The sequence below is a fragment of the Diplotaxodon limnothrissa genome, linkage group LG8 (genome assembly GCF_057381915.1).
Source record: "Diplotaxodon limnothrissa isolate DT_005_m linkage group LG8, D_limnothrissa_male_GT1.1, whole genome shotgun sequence".
Lineage (NCBI taxonomy): Eukaryota > Metazoa > Chordata > Actinopteri > Cichliformes > Cichlidae > Diplotaxodon > Diplotaxodon limnothrissa.
This window is the reverse complement of record NC_140603.1, coordinates 15,935,839-15,958,880: the sequence shown is the minus strand read 5'-3', so window position 1 is coordinate 15,958,880 and position 23,042 is coordinate 15,935,839. Positions and strand designations below refer to the sequence as shown.

The 23,042-nt window shown below is 37.7% G+C and overlaps 1 protein-coding gene across 1 annotated transcript; it reads left to right on the top strand.

Annotated features, from left to right (window-relative positions):
• The first annotated feature begins 3,738 nt into the window (after positions 1-3,738).
• LOC146626603 (integrin alpha-M-like) lies at positions 3,739-20,698 on the top strand. Its single transcript, XM_085361818.1, has 30 exons — positions 3,739-3,775; positions 5,222-5,324; positions 5,516-5,619; positions 6,050-6,120; positions 6,668-6,782; positions 9,390-9,517; positions 9,612-9,757; positions 10,065-10,215; positions 10,687-10,834; positions 11,060-11,133; positions 11,297-11,417; positions 12,312-12,451; positions 12,894-13,040; positions 13,136-13,348; positions 13,447-13,580; positions 14,974-15,116; positions 15,213-15,376; positions 15,469-15,594; positions 17,498-17,571; positions 18,134-18,275; positions 18,363-18,461; positions 18,579-18,658; positions 18,750-18,836; positions 19,317-19,386; positions 19,486-19,584; positions 19,699-19,779; positions 19,890-20,000; positions 20,166-20,279; positions 20,355-20,465; positions 20,600-20,698. The coding sequence occupies exons 1-30, from the start codon at positions 3,739-3,741 to the stop codon at positions 20,696-20,698; spliced, it is 3,432 nt and encodes a 1,143-aa protein (XP_085217944.1).
• The last annotated feature ends 2,344 nt before the right edge of the window (positions 20,699-23,042 follow it).

The following is a 23,042-nucleotide window of genomic DNA, read 5'->3' as shown; positions in this document are numbered from 1 at the left end:
AACAACACCATGAAGTCCAAAGAACACACCAGACAGGTCAGGGATAAACTTACTACAAAAAGATTTCCCAAGCCTTGAACATCCCATGGAGCACTGTTCAAGCGATCATTCAGAAATGGAAGGAGTATGGCACAACTGTAAACCTACCAAGACAAGGCTGTCCTCCTGAACTCACAGGCCGAACAAGGAGAGCGCTGATCAGAAATACAGCCAATAGGCCCATGGTGACTCTGGGCAAGCTCCAGAGATCTACAGCTCAGGTGGGGGAATCTGTCCATAGGACAACTATTAGTGGTGCACTGCACAAAGTTGGCCTTTATGGAAGAGTGGCAAGAGGAACTTTTTGGCCAAAATGCAAAACGTTATGTGTGGCGGAAAACTAACACTGCACATCACTCTGAACACACCATCCCCACTGTCAAGTATGGTGGTGGCAGCATCATGCTCTGGGGGTGCTTGTCTTCAGCAGGGACAGGGAAGCTGGTCAGAGTTGATGGGAAGATGGATGGAGCCAAATAGAGGCAATCTTGGAAGAAAACCTCTTGGAGTCTGCAAAAGACTTGAGACTGGGGCGGAGGTTCACAACGACCCTAAACATAAAGCCAGGGCAACAATGGCGTGGTTTAACACAAAACATATCCATGTGTTAGAATGGCCCAGTCAAAGTCCAGAGCTAAATCCAATTGAGAATCTGTGGCAAGATCTGAAACCTGCTGTTCACAAACGCTGTCCATCTAATCTGACTGAGCTGGAGCTGTTTTGCAAAGAAGAATGTGCAAGATTTCAGTCTCTAGATGTGCAAAGCTGGTAGAGACATACCCTAAAAGACTGGCAGCTGTAATTGCAGCAAAAGGTGGTTCTACAAAGTATTGACTCAGGGGGCTGAATAATTACGCACACCCCACTTTTCAGTTATTTATTTGTAAAAAAATGTTTGGAATCATGTATGATTTTCGTTCCACTTCTCACCTGTACACAACTTTGTATTGGTCTTTCACGTGGAATTCCAATAAAATTGATTCATGTTCGTGGCTGTAATGCAAAATGTGGAAAAGTTCAAGGGAGCTGAATACTTTTGCAAACCACTGTAAATGTCATAACAAAGACAAATAAATTAAATTAATGAAAGTATCAACAAAAAGCCTGGTTAAACAATAAGATTTCCAGCTGGGTTTTACAGTAGTCCACAGAGTCAGCTAAATGTAATTGTAGTGTGAGAATGTTCCAAAGTTGTGGTGCCACAGACTGAAAAGCTTTGCCCCCCTTCGTCTTTAATTTCATACATGGAACAATCAACAGATTCTAAGCCTGTGACTCATAGCCAAGTCTATGAGTAGCAGTGTGCTTGGTAAAACGCTGGGATAAATAGTCTGGAGCCTGGCTGTTTAGCGTGCTGTATGTGAGAGCAAGAATTAAAAAGAATTCTACAAACGTAATGAATGTGTAACAAATATAGAATCAGACTTGTGTAATAAGTGTCACCTGGCAGTTCCCTGCCTACTGCCAGGTGATTGGCGGTGGAGCTCTGAAAAGGTAGTGGATGTGTGGGGTGAGGTCCGGTCTTCTGGGGGAAATTCCGGAGGAGGTTAACTCACTATGGTGCGAGTGGGTACATTGTTTGGTAAGAGACTTTTGCCATTTTCTTTGGATATATTATTATTTTGGTTGCCCATTTTTAATGCGTGTTGTTGGACTTTTTTTTTTAGTGTGACCAGGAGTTTTAATGGGGAAATTGATCAAGCTCTAGATTGACTCTAAGGAAAATGATCAATATTGTTTGTTTTAGATCTGTGATTTTGAATGGTTTAATGAAACTGATATTTTATTGGGTAACATTTTCCTCGATAATTTTGTGCTTTGCACCTGTTCTTGTTGTCACAGCTGGCGGAGGGAGCCGTGTGGTGTGGAGGAAAAGGAGGACCCAAGATGCAGCAAACTGATGATACGAGTGACGTTTATTCACAGAGGTGGTGGTGGCAAAAACAATCAACGCAGCATGAGCAATTACAAACGGAAACCTAAACTGGGAGAAACTAAAAAGCAAACCTGAGATCTACAAAACGGAGAGCGGCGCAGAGAGACGCAGACTAAGGAACAGGATACCAAGAAACACAGACGAGCCGACAACGAACACAGACCGACACCCACTATATATACACACACACAAGGTAATCGGGTAATCGCACACAGGAGGGAAGAACAGCTGATCTGAATACACATGATGACTGGAGGACACAAGCTGAACACAATGACAACAGACACAGACCTTCAGAATAGAACAGGAAATCTAGGGCACGAGCCTTCAAAGTAAAGCAGGGAACACAGACTGATTTACAACACAACACGGGGACATGAACAGAGCACCAAGGACAGACACAGGTAGGGCTGAATATACACCAACTTCAGGTTCAACCCTAAACTAATACAAATCAGAATAAACATAAAACGCTGGGTCAACGACCCAGGACCATGACACTTGTGCTGTCTCTGTTGTCCTATTATGTCCTTTTGGTTGATTTGTAATTTTGTCCAGCCGTAGAGGCTGTTAATGATTTGGTGTGAGTCTTGTAAGGGCGGACTAACCGCAACCCCCCCCCCCCCCCCCCCTTTTTTTTTTTGTTTCTTTATTTGTTTATGCCACTTCCCTTTACAACCCAGATTCCAGGTCATGCATAGCACTGATTCTCAGCTGTGCTGAGACCCGAACTGCTGCGTGCAGGTAAAGTGATTGCAGTGTCTCTAAACGGGGTGTGACGGTTTGCAGTGTAGTGTTATTTGTTCACACCTTTGGTTTGGTAGGTCTCATGTGCAGCTGGGGGTATTAGTAGGATGTGTTGTAAGTCCTGTCTGGAAATAAACGGGAAAATGTATGTTTAATTGATGTAACAAATACATTATAAATTTATTTCTTTGCCATTTTATTTGACACACTTGTGCTCGGTTACACTCACTTAACTCGCTTCACTCAGGGCCCTTGCAAAAATTAAGAACATTTTGTCATCTTCTGAATTCGAGAAAGATATTCATGCATTTATTTCATCCAAGGTTGACCACTGTAACAGTCTTTATTTTGGTATCAGCCAGGCTCTGCACTCTCGTCTTCAGCTTTTTTAGCATGCTCCAGCCCAACTCTTGACAGGCAGATGTAAACGCGACTCTATTTCTCCAGTCTTGGCTCGTTTACACTGGCTTCCAGTACGTTCGAGAATTTATTTTAAGATTCATTTGTTAAAAGTTCATTTGTTATTTAAAGGATTTATTCTAAGATTCCTAGGTTGTTAGATTAAGTTTATTAGATTCCCCATTGTGTCTTTGCCCCGTCTCCCTCTGTGTCTCTGTGTTTATTTAATTGCGAGTTCTTGTGCCTTGTTTCCTCTTGTGTTTTTTTGGCTGTTAATTATTTTAATTATTATTCATGATTACAGTAATTTCATCTTGTGGCTCCAAAAGTAATAAACTTCCAATGTTGTTTATTATATCTGTTTCTATTGTTTGATTAAAACCAAGTTGATGATTTTTTTAAATAAAATGTAAATGACACCACCACAGTGTTGTGTAGCATCAAAGACACAGTGTTATTAATACTGTAGCAACTCCTACGTAAGAGTTCCTCTAACTGACTGTCTTAGCTTTGAGAGGTTGCTTTATGAGTTCTGCATTTTTGATTGCAGCTCACACTATCAGCAGAAGTAGGTTCACGTTCATCTATCATTACCCTCGTTCCTTGGCAGTGACAAAATGGACTGGATAATAAGTGCTACATTATTCTTGTCAGGTAAGACAAACTGGTGCCTTCAGATTTATTCTATCGTTTTCTAATTATCAATGTCTGCAAACAGTGGAAATGAATGAAAATCATGTTTCTGGTAAATACAATACAGACACATTTTAAATTTAAAAAAAGTACAATGAGTAGTATTAACCTTTTCATGCATGAATCATGACAACTTCAATCGTCCAGTCAATTTATCTTTAGGCATGAAAAAAAAAAGATTTTTGAACTTCATTTTTTAAACATGTACTTTTCAAAGAGGTTTTTACATGTTCACTAAGATGAGCAACTGATGTGTATGGAGTGACACATCAGTGTCCAGTAGAGTGGTTTATGCGCAAGTAAACCATCAACACTGACACAAATACAAGAAAACAGCCTTGGAATAGCTGTCCACTGTAGTGAAATTCACTATGCGTGAAAGGGTTAAGATCTAACATTGATTGTTAGTTAGTGAACCTATATCATCTCAAAATATGTTTGTAATGCCCATTTCCTTATATTTTATCCCCTGTGAACCAAACCCTCTGAAATGTGTGATAAGCTCAGTGACTGTATGTGTAACTTCTGACTGTAAAAATTGGTTCATTACTAAGATGTTTCTCTGTTATAGAAGTGTACTGAGTGAAAAAGTATTTCATAAGTCATCATTATAAAAAAATAAATTCTTGATTATTAATAAATGGTAAAACTTGATTAAAACAAGCTGAAATAATCCAAAATAATCATTGTATGAAGTTATGAAGTCATTATATAGACCTGTCTGTTTTGTTGAGGTCTACAGAAAATGTGAGGCTTACTTACTGTATGGTATTCTGACACTGCACCCAACTTTCCTACTGTGGTTATATTTTATATTTAATGTAAATAGCATATGCAAGAGAGAATAAATGCTGAGGGGAATCTATGAGAGTCTTTTATTTAACTCTTCTAAGGCCATAACAAGAAACAGAAGTTGAGTCTCATGCTGATGAGGTATAAATATTAAATATTTTTAGATTCTGGAAACTACAAAATCATGAAGCTGCTGCTGTTGTTGTTGAATACTGCTGCATGCAGAAAAACGGGAAATTAAAAAAAGTTAGCATTATACAGTGTCATACTGACTGCTTTTAACATCTAAAAAAAGGAAGACTTTGTTTAACAGAACTTATACTGAACAAAGACTTTGTTATGCATGGTTGCAGTGGTATGAGATTTTCACTGTACAGTAATCATATCAGAAAATGTTTAAGTTTCTGTGTTGATATGTGACTTTGGCGCTTCCTAGTGTTAATGAAAGAAATCTGCAGTTAAGAAAAGAATTAAACCAACTCATCGACTGAATTAGTTGCTTCTTACTCTTATACTGCATATAAACAATTATAATTAGAGATGCTATAATGGCATTATCATCCTTTACAGTGGCTCTAAAAATGTTATTGATGCTCTTCCTTCTTTGATTCTCAGTGTTAAAAGCTGCACTTTGTTTCAATATTGATCCCGTGGCTTGGAAGACCCTGAGTAACTCTGCTGCTGGTTTTGGCTACCAGGTGGTGCAGAGCCAATCAGAGTAAGCTAAAACTTGCACTGTTGTGTTGAATATTGAATGTTAACCAACAAGATTGTTTAAGATTACTGCTGTTATTTGAACTACCACCTCTGTTATGCCACATAGCAATAAGTAAACATACAATACTTGTAGTTTATGCAACCAAAGTTTGCTCTCTAGACTAACATCATTGTTTGTATTTATTTTCCTAGTTTGCTCATCAGTGCTCCACTGGAACAGTATTCACAAAATGGAAGAGGAGAAATATTTAGGTGCAATACCTCTGCCCAAAACTGCCAAAATATACAATTGCAAGGTAGGTAACCACTAATTTCTAAACATTTTCATGGGATGTCCTACTGTATAACTCTTGCAGTAAGTATTTTGTGATTAATAATGTTTTCTACAGGTCCTGGCACAGCCTTAAAATTTTATATTCACTAAACCAATAAAAAAAAAATCTAATTTTCAAAGTTTTAAAATGAAGTAATACTGAAATTGAATTCTGTTTTTCATCCCTTCTTGTTGAAAATGTGCCAGACAAAGGAATGTTAACACCATCGTGTTTATCTCTTGTTTACAATATAAAGTTAAGGGAGCTTTTGATAGTTATCATGGCAAATAGGGAAGTGTTTGATTAATTATTTATTTTTATCTTATGATGCTTTTCAGTCATTAGTTTCACTTGTTTTATTCCTTTCTTCTTTTATGATCATTTTAACAAATATTGAATGCTTTCAATGCAGCACCAGGTTTTGCAGTCAACATGTCTCTTGGTTTGACAATGAAAAGTGATCCCACAGCACAAAACACTGTGGTGAGTTTACAAACTGCGGATCATAATCCTGTCTCCTTTTTGTCTCAGAGATCTTCTTATAATGAGAAAATTCATAGTCATTCCATGACAAATCTGTGTGCCTCCCAGCTGCCCCCCACAGACTCAGTTGATGTTTTGGGTACAATAACTTTGCCATATTTAAATCATGAAAATGTTTATTCTTTATACTTTTGAATTTTCCCCCTAAATTATAACTACTCACATAAGACACAGGACAAATACATGGATGTATAATGTATTGAGGAAATTAAGGGGGCTCTTCAATGCTGGAAAAATAATTAAGTTTAAAAAAAAGGATTAAAAGGACACATTTCTGTACTTTCTATACTTTGAGGACCTTTAACATGGAACATTTTATGGTAATGCGGTAAGATTGGCATGGTTTCTTTAAACAGATTAAGTTTAAAAAAAAAATCAGCAGATTCTGACAACAGTTTTTTTTTTTATTTACATTTTTTTGTGATGTTTAATCATATATGGAAAGAACCACTGACATGAATGATAACTTGACTTTGTCTCCTTTCAGGTGTGTGGTCCAACCATTCCAAAGGACTGCAAAAGTATCACCATGTACAATGGTGTGTGCTTTGAGATAGACCCTTCTAATAGATTTGGACCACCTGTACCTTCTTCTCTTCAAGGTAATGGTAAATTTAATTTGTATGTATTTTTATGTACATATAATCGTTAGTCCTAGTGCCTCATAAAAAAAAAAAAAAAAACAAGCTCCAAAAAACATGTGTATTTTATACCTGAATGCAGTGTTATAACAATCTCTGTGCTTGTATGATCTCTCAATCTTAATTAGAAATAATTTACAATAATTACATAATTATCACATAATTGTGATATTAACATAATTCAAAGCCACAGCAAAATAAAGCTTTGATGTAAAGGTTCTTTTCCCCTCATAAGTCTCGATGCATGCTCAACAGTGTGTTGGTCAAGTTACTTGAAAAAAGTAATCAGTAACTAATTACTGATTACTTCCCCAAAAAGTAATCCCGTTACTTTACTGATTACTTATTTTCAAAAGTAATTAATTACCTAGTTACTTAGTTCCTTTTTAAAAACACGATTTACAACCTGAATAGGTGATAAAGCGATAGATCTTTCAGCCCAATTCTACTTTTTCTGCATAATCCATCATACAAAATGTAATCAAATGGAAAAGTCCCTTTTTAAAACTTGTTTTATTAGTTTTAATCTTTTAACTTTATGCATCAAGCAAAAATTTAATTATCTGCAACATTCTCTGACTGGAAGAAATTTGTTTAACATTTAAACCTATTTTCTGCACATTCCAACACATAAAAAATATATATATATTTTTTGTGTTTACACTCAGTCTTTCAAATAGATGCAAGTAAAACACAGCAGAAAATAAATAAAGTCAAAGACTCAGCGGTCCTTTTGCTCTATTTTCACCTGTAAAGCAGGAGTAGGGTAGGCGGAGGTTGACCCTGGTGCAGGTGTGCCGCAGCGGTCAGTGGAAGAATCCGTGAGTTTCTCTGTGAGTTTCCCATTACGTCGTAGCGCACTCGGTGCTTGCTTGGAAGTTTAGGGGGGTTTTTTCGCTGTAAAAAGAAGTTTTCTTTCAACGGACACTAATGTTTTTGTCACTTTTTATGGAATCAAACTTAAAGTAAGGTCAGTACTTCCACTTAGTACTTAAACGCTGCATGCTCATACTCTCTCCCGCACTCGATATATTACCCATTGTTGATCTGCACACAGCTGTTGTCAAGAACGTCGCACTTGCTTACGTCACTGTCATGAGACATTCTCGCAAAAAAAAATCATGGTTTTAGTAACGCAGTAATGCAGCGTTCCTACGGGAATGTAATCTAATTACCGTTTTTGCAACAGTAATCCCTTACTTTACTCGTTACTTGAAAAAAGTAATCGGATTACAGTAACGCTTTACTGCCCATCTCTGATGCTCAATCATCCAGGTAAGTAAATCCAAAAGTTGATTCTGTTGCAAAGAACAGAATCAACATTGAATCAGGGTCCTAATCAGGACCCTACACCACCGAGCAGAATATGTTCCCTCTAAGCCTGAAGGGAAAAAGAAGGAACACACACATGTAAAGGAAGCACTTAAAACATGTGGTTATCCTAATTGGGCATTTATAAAGTCAGCAAAGATGCACAGAAAAGAAGATCAGACAAAATGGTGATGTGCCCCTAACAGTTTTATTACAGAAGCTCTCTCATTCTAGTCTAAACAACAGTGTCTAACTTTCCACTAAAGATGGTCCCTTCTTATCTGCATTTTCCCAGTCAAGCATGAGTGAGAGTCTGCAGCTTTCTACTCCCCAAGGACACATGGACTAATGCCTTTATTTTTCAGGGCTGTGTCCACTTTGTACTACACTATATAACTTTATAACACGTATTATTAATAAAAAAGAATAACATTATTGAGGCACTGCAAATTATTTAATCCCAACAGCTGTAAGATTAAAAATTTGTCAGAAAAATAAATGCTCAATTAAAGTTGGTAAGATACCTGAAAATAAAGTTATGAATATTTGTGAATATTTATTTATGAAATATTTGTACTTTGTTACTTTCCACCTCTCCCCTTATGTCATCAACATTGAAATTTGTAGCCATCTCTACCATTTTTCACCTCCCTGCAAATCAACTGAAATCAGCTGATTCAATGCTGCCTATGATTGTAACACAAATGTACAGGAAGAAAAAATCCCACCTGATGCTTTGTTTTTCTAATCCCATATCTTGCAGATATTTTAAGAACCTTTGTGACACATGTAACAACATAACTGTAACTGTAGTGTGATTATTATATATTTAATATAGTAATCAGATGAGTTACAAAATTTAGCATGTTATATTTCTGCAATACGAAGCAATTTCATATACACTACATGTACAAAATGTGCAAATGTACAAAATCACTCTCAAGTACCTAAAAATACATTTAAAAAAATTAAGGCTTTAGTAAAATCCCTATAAGCATTTTTTTGATCAAACTCATTTAATTAATCATTTAATCTGAAAGTGACTGAGTGTTATGATTTTAAATATGATTATATTTATTCCCTCTCAATTTTTTCAAGAGGACATCAAAGAGAGGTTTGTCTAAGTATGTAGTATTCATAGTAGATTTACTGAAAGGCTCCAAATCATTTTGTTTTCATGATTAAAGTGTGAGGGGAAAAATGATAAAAAATTAAACCCATAAAAATAATTTCATTTTAAATCCATGTCTTTGGTAGTGTGCCCGCCGCAAGTAGACATTGCCTTTCTGTTGGATGGTTCAGGAAGTGTTTCTAGTGGAGACTTTCAAACAATGAAGAAGTTTGTGAAAGGTCTAATCCAGTCATTTCTCTCAATTGATGCACAGGTGATACAGAATATTTGCATTCTTATTTGAATTTGGCTTCACAATTCATGACAATTTCATATGTTTTAAATATTATTTCTTCCCTTTTTTGCAGTTTTCTGTTTCCCAGTTCTCACGTTCACCACAGGTTCATTTTTATTTTAAGAAATTTTCCTCATCTGGATCAGTTGCGACTGACATTGATGGAATATCTCAGCACAGGGGAGCCACTTTTACTGCTAAGGCCATCAGACATCTTGTGTAAGGGGTGTCCTGATATTACTGAAATTACATGAAAATTAACTCATTGTCAAGACTTCCTGTTCAGATGATTTCTTTCTGTGAATCTGAACACACTAAGTACTGTGTGGACTAATGCAAGATCTTCAAAAGAGATAATGTACATAGATGTATCCTTTGAAGGCTAAATTACAATACCAGCAGAGCTGCATCAAGAAAAAAACATGGTGAAATACTAATAGCACATGCAATTTACCCCCTGAGTGCAAGATGGTTTGTGTTGAAATTTATTTTGTTTGTTTTTTCTTTTTCTTCTTTTCTTCTCCAGGGAAAATGTTTTCACATCACACAGAAGGTCCAGACCAGATGTGAAGAAGGTCTTGATAGTAATTACTGATGGAGAATCTAATGATAGGAGTGATCTGGGAGGTTCAGTACAGCTTGCAAAGAATAAAAACATTGTTCGATTTGCTATTGGGGTAAGTCCATTATTTCAACTTGCAGAATGTGGAGTTGCACACTGATAATGTGTTTTGGTCAGTTGCCAGTCTAAAGTTACATGATGCTATGCAAATTGGAGAAAAGTAATAGCTCAGTGACCCCACTCTGTAATTTTATGTGGTCTGCTACTTCATTGCTAAATGAAGTAGCTTCCTACTACTCCACTTTGCTTCCTAAATGCTCCACTTTGAAATAATACAGTCAATCATGGAATATATAGAAAGGAAGAAAGTGACCCATTCTTTCACAAATTATTTTAAATACTGTGGAAAATGCAAATATTGCCAGTTCTGGAAGTTCTTTTTAGAGCATGACATAAATGTTAACATGGATTTGGGTTCTAATCAAAGTTCAGAATATGATACCGCTTTCTACATTTCATTATAAGGGGGTGAAAAAGTTAAATGTAAATTATTAACTCAAGCATATGTTTTCCCAACAACCCCTAGGTGGGGAACGCATTTACTGAGCAAAAAGCAAAACGAGAACTGGACACCATTGCATCGTCTCCCTCAGACAAACATGTGTTTCAAGTGAAGAACTTTAATGCACTTGAAATAATAAGACAGAATCTGCAGGACAAAATTTCAGTTGAAGGTACAAACATATTTATTATTATGATTTGGAAAAATTCCTGTAATTGCTACAACAATTAAAATTGGTTACATTATATTAAATGCTCCTTTGAGCTGCTCCCTCATTAATTTAATTATTATGATGATTATTATTATTATTACTTGAAGTATAATCAAAGAATAACTTTTGAAGTGAAATGGAGTTTGATGTATCTTGTATATTTTATCATCTCACTTATTTTGACAGGATCTCAAACCAGTGGACAGTCACTGAAAATGGAAATGTCTCAAGAAGGATTCAGTGCAGTTTATGTGCCTGAGGTAATTAAAACTACCTGAAACTCACCAGACAGTGTAGTCATTGAAAAAAAGTCTCACATGTGCCTTTGTGCCACTTTTTATGATCTAAAAGCAAATATACAATTATATAGTTAAATCAGTTTAATAAATTGTATATAAAATGTATTTCCTGTCTGCACTGTAGGGAATTCAGATGTCTATTGTTGGTGCAAACCAGTGGAAGGGAGGCTACGTGCAATACACAACAGGAGGCCAGAAGCTGAAAACATACGAGGACGTGTATTTGGAGCCTGACAGTTATCTTGGTAAGAATATTACAGTTTTATCTGTCCTGCAGCAGCTTCATTGGCTCCCGGTCAAATATCGCATCAATTTCAAAATACTCTTGTATACATTTAAGGCTATTCATCTCTCTCCTCTATATCTCTCTGATCTGGTTCAGATCACCATCTCAGATCTTCTTCTCTTTCTCTCTCTGTCCCGTCTCCCCGTCTTGCCATGGGGTGCAGGGCATTCAGCTGCTCTGCTCCTCGACTCTGGAATTCCCTACCTCCTGATTTAAGAAATATCACTTCCTTCTCTCACTTTAAGTCCCGACTCAAAGCTCACTTATTCAAAATAGCTTATCCCACATAACCTCTCCACTCTGCTATTTTAAATTTGCTTTATGTCTTATGCTTTTGTTATTGTGTAAACTGCTTGCTTTTATGTTGCTTTTATTATTCTGCTGTGTACAGCGTCCTTGAGTGTTTTGAAAGGCATTTTCAAATAAAATGTATTATTATTATTATTATTATTATTATTATTATCAATCTAACTCATACACATCTGTTCAGGCATACTTTTGCAAAATGGACAAAAATTTAATCGGATGATGAATCTGAATGAATCTCAATGCAATATTTTTGGCTCATGTGCAATTATTTTGGTCCCAGTCTGTTTCAGTGTTTCCTACACATACACCATGTATATAGTTCCACTCACATATGTATACATATACAGTTTTTTATTTTATTCTATTTATTTAATTATTTATTTATTTTCCGCCTTCGTTGTATATTGGTTTCTCTTCTTCTTACTTTAGCACCTTTGTGGTTCAGCTGCCCAATTTTGCTGTGCAAGAAACTGCACAATGACAATAAAAAGCTCTAAGTCTAAGTCTCTTAGTCTGTCTTTCTCTTTGACTACCTAAATTCTAGGTTACTCCATGGCCACTGCTAAAACCCAAACTGGTTCACTGACAGTTGTTGGTGCTCCAAGATATAAACACAGAGGAGTTGTGGTCGCTGTTAACAGACAAAGCTTTGAAAACCAAAAGATTGAGCCCTTGTTATCACAAGTATGTATCTAAAGCTTGTCATATCTGAATGTTTTGAAAATTAAAATAGTGAACTATATATAAATTATTTTCTGAAATTAAAACTGTTGTCATTTTTCTTTATATCTGTTTAGATTGTCATTCATCCAGGTCATGGTAGACTAGGGGCCTGGGAAGAAAAAAGGGCTTATTTTAGTTTTGTGAAAACATTTCACATCTCATTCAAGAGGCATCTTAAGTTCTAAAACCAAAAGGTGATGAGTCAATGACCCTCTTAGAGGACAACCCCAATTAAGGTTTAAATACCTGGGGCTCTCCACATTTTAGTTTGAGAACTGAAGAGACCTCTTGGATGAGAGGTGAAAAGTCTTCACAAAACTTCACAAAGTTCAGTAACATTCTTTCCAAGCTCCTTAGATTTCCTTTGTGATTTTTTTTATTTAATAATTTGTTCCTTACACAGTATCAGACTGGTGAATATTTCGGGGCAGAGGTGTGTGCCATGGACATAAACAACGATGACATCACTGATCTAATCTTCATATCAGCCCCAATGTACATGGAGCCTGATAGAGAGGGAAGAGTTTATGTTTGCAGACTAATTGGTTTGGTAAGTCACAGTTTTATTCACTGTAATTAAATTTATCAGTTTATTTGCCAGGTTTTAATCATCTGATCTTAAAATGTTCACTCTCCTCCTTTTAGTTTGTGGAGTGTAATTTTAATGATCCGTTGATACTAAGAGGACATGCAGCTGTCAAAGGAAGGTTCGGCTCTTCTCTTGCTGTGCTGCCTGATCTAAACTCAGATGGATTCAGGGATTTGGCAGTTGGAGCACCTTTGGAGAATGACGGTGAAGGCAGCATCTACATATTCCACAGTGAAGGGGGCGAAAGAATCAGTCCTACTTACTCACAGGTACACAGCATCAAAGAACTCACAAAGATTATTAAATGCATCTATTATGCAAAGCCACACTATGCAGAGTGATTAATAAAATATTTCCATGTACACAGAGAATTACTGGCTCTGAGGTCCAGTCAGGACTGAAGTTCTTTGGTTTATCAATCAGTCAGTCGTCTTTTGATCAGAGCGGTGATAAACTTCCTGACTTAGCGGTGGGTTCAAAGGGTAGAGTTGTTTTACTGAGGTAAGTCCAAGATAGTCTAGTCAGTATTGTTGTCCATCATATTTCTACCGTTTTTTTTAATGTGCAACCCTGATGATCGTATTTGTGTGCAAAAGTTTTGGACTGGTTGAAAACTCCTTATTATATGAATAGCGCATTTGTTTTATATAACCATCGAAGTATTCATGATAAGAGATTTAGGATGTTCAATTGAATACATATACAGTGGTCCTTCGTTTATCGCGGGAGACACTTTCTAAAAATAAAAATAGGTGAAATCCACGAAGAAGCCAGCTTTATTTTTTACTATTATTATAGATGCTTTAAGGCTGTAAAACCCCTCACTACACACTTTATACACTTTTCTCAGGCAGGCACGAACATTTTCACACTTTTCTCTCTTGTTTAAACACTCTCAAAGCTCAAATCTTTGTAGAAAAATAAGTCCAGTATTATAGAATGAAAGCAAAGATCAAACCCTGTTTTCAGGTCCAGAACAAGGGAACAGAGCTGTCATGGCTGTGCCAGCAGTCGTATGGTGTGTGTGAGAAAGGACCCAAATGCTGGCACAGGCTTGGATGTGAGCGAGCTTAAACATTGGTGGCACAAACAGAAACACGGCAATCAAAAACAAAACCTAAATATAACCTAAACTGGGAATGACTAACAAAACTAACCTGAAACCTAAAAGCCTTAGACGGGGATGCAGGAAGATGCAGGGGAGACGACACAGACGAACCAGTGACAAACACAAGAGAACACACACTATAAATACAAGACAAGATGGGGGAAATGCAAGCTGAACACACTGGCATAAGACATAGACCTTCACAATAAAACAGAAAGCACAGAACACAGGGAAGCCACATAACAAACCCTAAAACTAGAACTCAAGAAACACTAAAAAACTAAAGAACTTGACACCAAGAGAAAAAACCAAAAACCAAAAGTACAAAACTCCAAAAACACTGGGTCACTGACCCAGGACCACAACAAGAGCAGCTGCGAGAGAATACAGCATTAATGAATCAATTGTACGGAGGTGGGGGAAGCAAGAAGAATGAGTTGAGTAAAGTTTGACTTATCTGACTGTTTTATTTTTTTTGCGCCTTATAATCTGGTGTGCCTTATGGTCCGAAAAATATGTTAACACCTTCCTTTGACGGAAATTGGGTGTCTGCAAAACTACATAGATATTCCATTTAAAAAAAGCATTCTATTGAATGATTTACCAAGACTCATTCCATAAATCATTAATTGTCAATAACAACATATCTGATCATATCTGACTTTTGAGAGCTAATGTTGTTGGTAGAACTAGTTTACACTGTGGGGAAGTCTTTTCTTAATTCAGGTCAGAACACCAAATTTTAAAAACCTAAATGTGGTTCTTCTTTGTTTTCCTAAATTCCAGATCAAGACCCATAGTAATGGTGAAAGCTGAGGTGTCATTCAGCCCAATCCAGATCCCTACACAGAATGTAGACTGCTCAAAACCATTGAAGAACACAGCTAACATCTGCTTTACTATGAGTACAATATCTACAGTCAACACAGGTTCATCATTTTCTTCAGTTTTCTAAACCAGAAAGCCAAAGCTATCAGATATTTTTTTAGTTGTATACATTTCTAATATCAAACTTTGATTTCCAGACTTTGATGCTCAAGCAAGGATTAATTATACTTTAACACCGGATGCCACTCGTAAACCTCCAAACAACCGAGCTTTCGTCAATGGGAAACAACGAGAGGAGTCCAGCTCACTTACTGTTGAATTAAATGGCAAACAGTGCTCAACTGTCACATTTGTCATTGAGGTAAAACCAAATACCAGCAGTAAAAAAAAAAAAAAACTACTACAACTTAAGAATCCTCTAACATAGATCCTACTATTGCCCTCTTCTTGCAGGCCTGTCCAGAAGATGCACTCAATGCACTTTCCAATGAGCTGAAATTTACATTTGATGGTTTACCCTCAAACACACAACTCAGACCAAGTCTCGCACCACAGGCTCGAACAACAACCACTTATCCTGTAAGTAATCCTGAAAAGAACGCTAACTTTTTAACTGGGCAGCTGAGCCTAGTCTTTGTGAAATGCACACACAACCAGTAACCAGTACCTCTGGAGAGCGTTGTACTGCAGTTGTGCCTCCAAATCCAAATTAATTATAAAGTGCTGCACATAAAACAAAGAAGGTCTTGACCATAGAAACAAGCCTCAGTTGAAAAAAAAAAAAACGTATTAAAATAGAATTAATCTGTTTGTCCAGTTTTAAGTTGCTGTCCATTTTCCCACACCAGAACAACTGGACCTTAATCGTGTTCTCATTAAACTAAAAAAAAAAGTGAGGCCATCAGGTTTTGATGCCATCAAAATGTTCAAACAAATTTTAATGAGAAGCAGTAATTTGCTTTCAGGGGCAAATGGGTTTGGGAATCTTCAGCGTAGAACTGGAAAGACATATCGAATCTTTTCAGAATTCACCCTAGATGAAGTAAACACAAAGAGAAAAGAATCGGCTCAAGAACAGAATCTTGTGGAACTCCACATAGGAGTGGTGCAGAACGAGAATTTGAGCCCCAGAAAGGACCTTAAAACATCTTTCTGAGAAGTTAGTATGACCTAAACCACTCTAAAGCTGCGACTTTTACCCCCACACAGTGCTTGAGACAAGAAATAAGAATACTGTGATTGACAGTATCAAAGATCTAAAATCTAAAATAACAAATTCCCCAGAGTTGGTAAATAAAAAAAGATAATTAAAAACTCTTAAGACAGACAATTCTCTGCTGTGAAATGCCTTAAAACCAGATCACATGGGAATAGTCTATTCTTGCATGTACTTTTTTAGTCTATCAGCCAAATGCACAAAAGAATTTAGTTATAAAATAAAGAGCTGAAATATAGTATTGTATGTAGTATTAAAAACAAAGAAGTGTCCACAGCAGCCCCCGTCTGAACCTTTCCTGCTGTATTTTTGACTTCTGATGTTTTGTTTTTTTTGTTTGGTTTTTTTCCTGCTGCTTCCCTTCCTGGTGAGCTTTACTGTTTCTCCCTTCCCATTTCACTTTTCAACCAATCGACATTCAGCCGATGCGTAGGCCATTATTTCCAACAACATGCAATACGGCTGTCCCGTATGTTGCTCATAATGAAAAGGACATCTCTCTGCTTCTGCTTCCTGATGAATGTCTCTCTACTTGACTCAATAAATCACTATCTTTGTCAAATAGGAGTTTGGTGCTAATAACGATTTAATTAACAACAAAACTGGGTTTTATGCTTCTAATTGCAACCTGGCTTGATAATACTGGTAACACAGAGCTGATTGAAACATCACCTACTAAGTATAGTTTTGAATATCAAATTTGTGTCTCTTGGCAGGAGGTTTGAATGTTTAGGTTTGATAATTAATTCTACCTCTCCTGCTATATTAATCCTTATCATACATCATCCTTTTGATGAAAAGGATTGAAAACTGAGTTGAAAACTGAGACACAGTTTTGTGGAAGAAACTTGTGAACGTTATAATAATTTCTACTCATGTCAATATTCAATTTCACACTGACAACAGCTGTAATTTTTGATATGAAATAGTTCATCAGTTTATTCAAATGTTTTCATTTTAAACATGTAGTTGGACCCATCCATACAAAAGGCCAAATGCGTGATCTCATTTTTTCCATAGGACTTGCTATCACAGTTACAAATCTTGTAGATGTTGTCATCTCTGGTCATTATTGCATTTTTAGGAAGTATTTTGATCATCTGTCAAAACAAATATATTTGCCACGCATTGTCACGCACTATTTACCAGCACTTTTATCATGTAATGGAATTATGAGCCATCTCTGTACATCATTTCTTTCAACCTATAACAAGTTTCATTTAGTCTGTAAATAATGTATAATATAAAGTTTGCCCTATTCCACAGTTAGAGTTTGAGATCAGCTGTGGCTCTGACAACAAATGTGTTGATCACCTGAAAGTGGATTTCAACTTTACCAGGTGAGGCCCAGTTACAACATGTATGCTTTGCTTGTATGTCTGGTATCATCATCACGTCCCATGTCTAAAAAAGAAAAGCATGCTAAAACTGACTACAGAGGAAAAAATGCTTATTATTTATTCTATATTAACTAGTCTTTCAAATTTCAATTCTTTGCAATAAATCCTGATAATAAAAATGAATCTTAAAAAACATCTTCAAATTTGTTTCCTTAATAGGTCAGTTGTGGTTTGAAATTTTGTGCTCATCTGCAAATGTTAACATATTAATTAGGCATATTATAATGATAGTAGCCTTAAGTATATCTGATCTATCTATCTATATTGATTATATCTCACACTGGAGAGATCATGTCTTTCGGCTGGTCTGGGAACGCCGTGGTGTTCCCCCGGACAAGTTGGAGGAGGTGGCTGGGGAGAGGGAGGTCTGGGCTTCTCTGCTTGGGCTGCTGCTGCCCCCGCTACCCGGCCCCAGATAAGCAGAAGAAGATGGATGGATGGATGGATGGAGTTGCCTTAATTTCTTCCCTTTTTATTCTTCTGCTTCCTCATCCTCTTACAGATCCTCAGAGGTTAAAGTGGGCATTGATGAGCTTTTGAATGTCACAGTCACAGTGGAGAACAGAGGAGAAAACTCCTACAACAGTCGTGTTATTCTCACGTACCCAGCTGGACTCTCCTACAGGAAGTTTACGATTCAGCAGGTAAAGCATCAGCAACAAGTCTGTGTTAGTCACCACTGATCTGCTGCTCTCCCATTGTATCTACCAGTTATTTTGTTCTTAATAAAGGGAAGAATTGAGTGCAACTCCTTGGACAGTGAAGATGGTTTATCACAAGGAAGGACAGACTGCACTATTGACAAGCCAATTTTCAAAAGCAAAACTAAGGTTTCATTTCTGTTTTATTTTTTTGTGCAGAAGATCTTTTTCATGTCTTTTTCCCCCTCAGTTTTGCACAGCTTAAAGACAAAGAGGATTCATTCTAATCTCTTTCATTCAATTAAGGCTTTCTTCACGGTCTCCTATGGGATTGACACCAACAGTCAACTTGAGAGGGAGATCTTTGTAACTGCAAATGCCACCAGGTACTGTTGTACGGTTCCTTTGGCCCAGGTACCCCTCATTTATGCAATAGCCTACAAATACATTATAAATAATAACAGTTATTCTTTTTAGCGGAAATCAGGATCATGCCCCTACAAGTGACCTCTACAAAAAGAAATCAATTGATGTGAAATACAGCATTTTTATGACATTTGAAAGGTACGTGTTCTTCCAATATACATATATATATATATATATATATATATATATATATATATATATATATATATATATATATATATGTATATTAGGGGTGCAACGATACACAAAATTCACGGTTCGGTTCGGTTCGATACTTTGGTGTCACGGTTCGATGTTTTTTCGATACAAAAAAATGTTCATGCTTTTTTAATTTGTCATTTATTAAAATTATAAATATATATTTTAACTCAAATGTACAGTTTTTAAATTTAATGTTGCTGAAACAACAAAGGAATAAAAAAAAATTGTATTGTTCAATACATATGCGTACTGAACCGAAAGCACTGTATAGAACGGTTCAATATCGATACGAGTATCCTAGCACCCCTGATATATATATATATATATATATATGTGTGTGTGTGTGTGTGTGTGTGTGTGGTGTATAGATCATTTAGAAATGGACAAAATGTTTACTTATATTTATTTAATATTTAGCTCCCACAGTTACAACAATTTCACATTTGGGATGAATGATTTGCAGAAACCAGTCCAACAATCAGTCAAGGTCAGCTATAATTTCTGCATATACTGGTATTTTTAAAAGCTAACTATATTATTTAGACGTAACTATGATACTTGGTTATACTTTTGCTTTCTCGTTTAGGTTACAAATGATATCAGAACCCTTAATTTCACTGTGGTGATTAAGGTTCCAGTGAAGCTTGGTGAAAAAGACATTTGGGTGAATTTGAGCGGCCTGCAGGTAATATATATGTCAGAAGATTTTTCTACCAACTCCAAAAATGGCTTTGGTATGGACGGACCCGTATGACAAAATTGGGACCATGGAAGCTAAAATAAATCAAATATGTTTCAGATTTCAGACTGTCAGAGAGGAGATGATGAAGAACCAAGTGTCAGAAATTTTGTTGAAAACATACAAAAAAATAAAGCTGTGGTAAGCTTTGCATTTAAGCTGTCTACGTTCAACCTAACTGTAGATTAAAAATTCACATTACACTGGATCACAGCTTATGCTGCATTTGTTTTTCTTCAAATCACCCACAGGACTGCTCTGTAGCCATGTGCAGGGTGTTTAAGTGCAACACATTTATGGGAAGACTGCAGAGTAGGACATATGAAATTTCTGCCAACCTCAGTTCAGGATGGATAGAGCAGGTAATTGATGGGAAGTCTGGGTTAAATGCTTTATCAATATATTTTGCAACTTTTTCTGAATATGCACTAGTAATGTGGTTAAATCTTTAGACAGAATGTTCCTCTTATATCAAACGATGCCTAATTTAGGCTCAACACATTCCATTTTTAAATGCTTTTTCTTAGATTGGACTTCAGTCTGCCAGATTCCTTTTGATCAGCACAGCCAGTCTGGTGTATGACAAAAACCAGTACATCTACTTTTCAACGGGGTCTGATAACAATTCTCCTGTACGCAAGGTGAGTACATATTTAACTTGTTTCAGTTATTTAGGATCTTACATTTTATCCACATTCTGTCACCTCATCTCTCAGATTGAGGCAGAAGTAGAAGTGTATCCTCAGCCAGATTTCACGAAAGCGATCGTTGGAGGAGCCCTGGGAGGGCTGGCTTTTCTGGCTTTAATCACTGCTGGCCTGTATAAGGTGAAAGAGTCTTTTTACGCTTTTTCAATTAATTACACAGCTTTAAAATGTTTTTGGTGACCATGTCCAGTTAAAAAAAATTTTTTAGAGATTACTATATCCAATACTGATTTTGTTTTTCCTTCCATTCCCAGGGTGGATTTTTCAAGAGTAAATACAAACAGATGATAAGTGAAAATCCACAAGAGGTACCAGTTCCAGAGATGGATGCAGGAGCACTCCTAACAGAATAATAAAGATCACACTGGTAGTTGCATCTATATGAAAGCTATAGACCCTCCTGATATTTTTAGGAGTGAACATGGTGTGTAGAGATGTTGATGCTAGAACATTTGATTCATGAAAGAAAAACCAGCTGGCTGTGTCTAAAATTACCCCCTCAATTATGTATTATCACACTATTGCCAAAAGTATTCACTGATCTGCCTTCACACACATATGAACTTGAGTAAAATCCCATTCTTAATCCATTGAGTTTTATATGATGTTGATCAACCCTCTGCAGCTGTAACGGCTTTAACTCTTTTGGGAAGACTTTGAAGGTTTAGAAGTGTGTTAGGGGAATTTTTTTGACCATTCAAACTTTAAACTTGGCCCAATGCAGTCAGACAAATACTATTCACCTGGTGACCGCCAATCCATCAGGTTACCGGATGGACAATCATGACTTGTCACTCCAGAGCACACATCTCCATTGCTTTAGAATTCAGTGGTGGTTTGCTGTATACCATTGGATCTGATGCTTTACATTGCACTTGGCAATGTAAAACTAAACAGAAATATGCAATTGTCAATCCACTGCTTAAATCCCAGACATGCACATGAAGGCAAAGCATCCAAGATGGCGCCGCGGATGGTCGCCCTGGTGCTTCAGTGCGTTACTTTTGTTTTGTTTTTGTGCATTTCTTCTGTGTCTGGGCACTCCTCTGGATATTCGTACACCAGAGAAGAGCTCCTTAACTACAGGACTACAACGCCTGTGGATTTATTTCCAATATGTGTCGCAGGGGCAGGGATAGCTCAGTAGGTAAAGTGGTCGCCCCATGATCGGAAGGTCGGCGGTTCGAATCCACTTAACGGCTACCCTGAGGTACCCCTGAGCAAGGTACCGTCCCTACACACTGCTCCCCGGGCGCCTGCTTAGTGGGCTGCCCACTGCTTCACTGAGTGAATGGGTCAAATGCAGAGAAAAACAAGTAATTTCCCCATGGGGATCAATAAAGTATCCATTATTATTATTATTATCTGCGGCAGATTTACTGCTGACTCTGACCAGGAAAGCGAGACGCCGAAAGAGAGGGAAGCGAGCCGGCGCACTCGTGTGTTTGAGGAGACGCGGACTGCGAACCGCTCTTCCTGGGATCTTCCTTTCTAATGTACGCTCACTCGGAAATAAGATTGACGAACTGGCCCTGATGAGAAGCATGAACAGAGACTTTGCCTCCTCCTGTGTCTTATGTTTTACGGAGTCGTGGCTCAGTGAGAACATCCCAGACTGCGCGCTCAAACTGGAGGGCTTCCATCTTCTGCGCGCGGACCGGCAGGCCGCTCTCTCCGGTAAGTCCAAAGGTGGAGGTCTCTGCTTCTACATCAATAGTGGCTGGTGCACAGATGTGACAGTGATTGCTCAGCACTGCTCTTCCTCTCTGGAATATCTTTTTATCCACTGCAAACCGTTTTATTCTCCGCGGGAGTTTGCTTCATTCATCCTGGCCGCTGTTTACATCCCGCCAGACGCAGATGCGCAGGCAGCTCAGTGCGCACTCGCGGAGCAGATTCTCCACACGGAGCGGACATTCCCGGACTCTCTCATCATTGCTCTTGGGGACTTTAACAAAGCCAATCTGAGCCATGAGCTTCCAAAATACAAGCAGTATATTAAATGCCCGACCAGAGAGGAGAGGACATTGGACCACTGTTACAGCACGATCAGCGGGGCCTATCGCGCGGTGCCCCGCGCTTCACTCGGACTTTCTGACCACGTCATGATCCACCTAATCCCCGCGTACAGACAGAGGCTGAAGCTCTCCAAACCTGTTGTGAGGACTAAAAAACTGTGGAGCAACGAGGCTGTGGAGGAGCTTCGCACGTGTTTGGAGTCTACAGACTGGGACACAATGAAGGCTGCTTCTAACAGCTTGGACGAGTTTACGGACACTGTCACCTCCTATATCCACTTCTGTGAGGACAGCATTGTGCCATCACGCACCAGGGTGAGTTATAACAATGACAAACCCTGGTTTACTCCTAAACTCAAAAAGCTGTGGCTGGAAAAGAGAAAGGCGTTCAGAAGCGGAGACAGGGACTGCTACAGAGAGGCCAAGTACAGGTTCACTAAAGAAGTGGACATTGCTAAACATCAGCACTCTGAGAAGATGCAGCAGCAGATCTCAGAGAATGACTCGGCCTCTGTGTGGAAAGGTTTTAGGAATATCACAAACTACAAGCCTAAAACCCCCCACTCCACTGATGACTTGCTCTTGGCCAACACCCTTAACAACTTCTACTGTCGTTTTGACGAGCCATCAGGCAGCCTTCACACCTCCAACGGCCCCAACAATAGAGACACTTTGGACA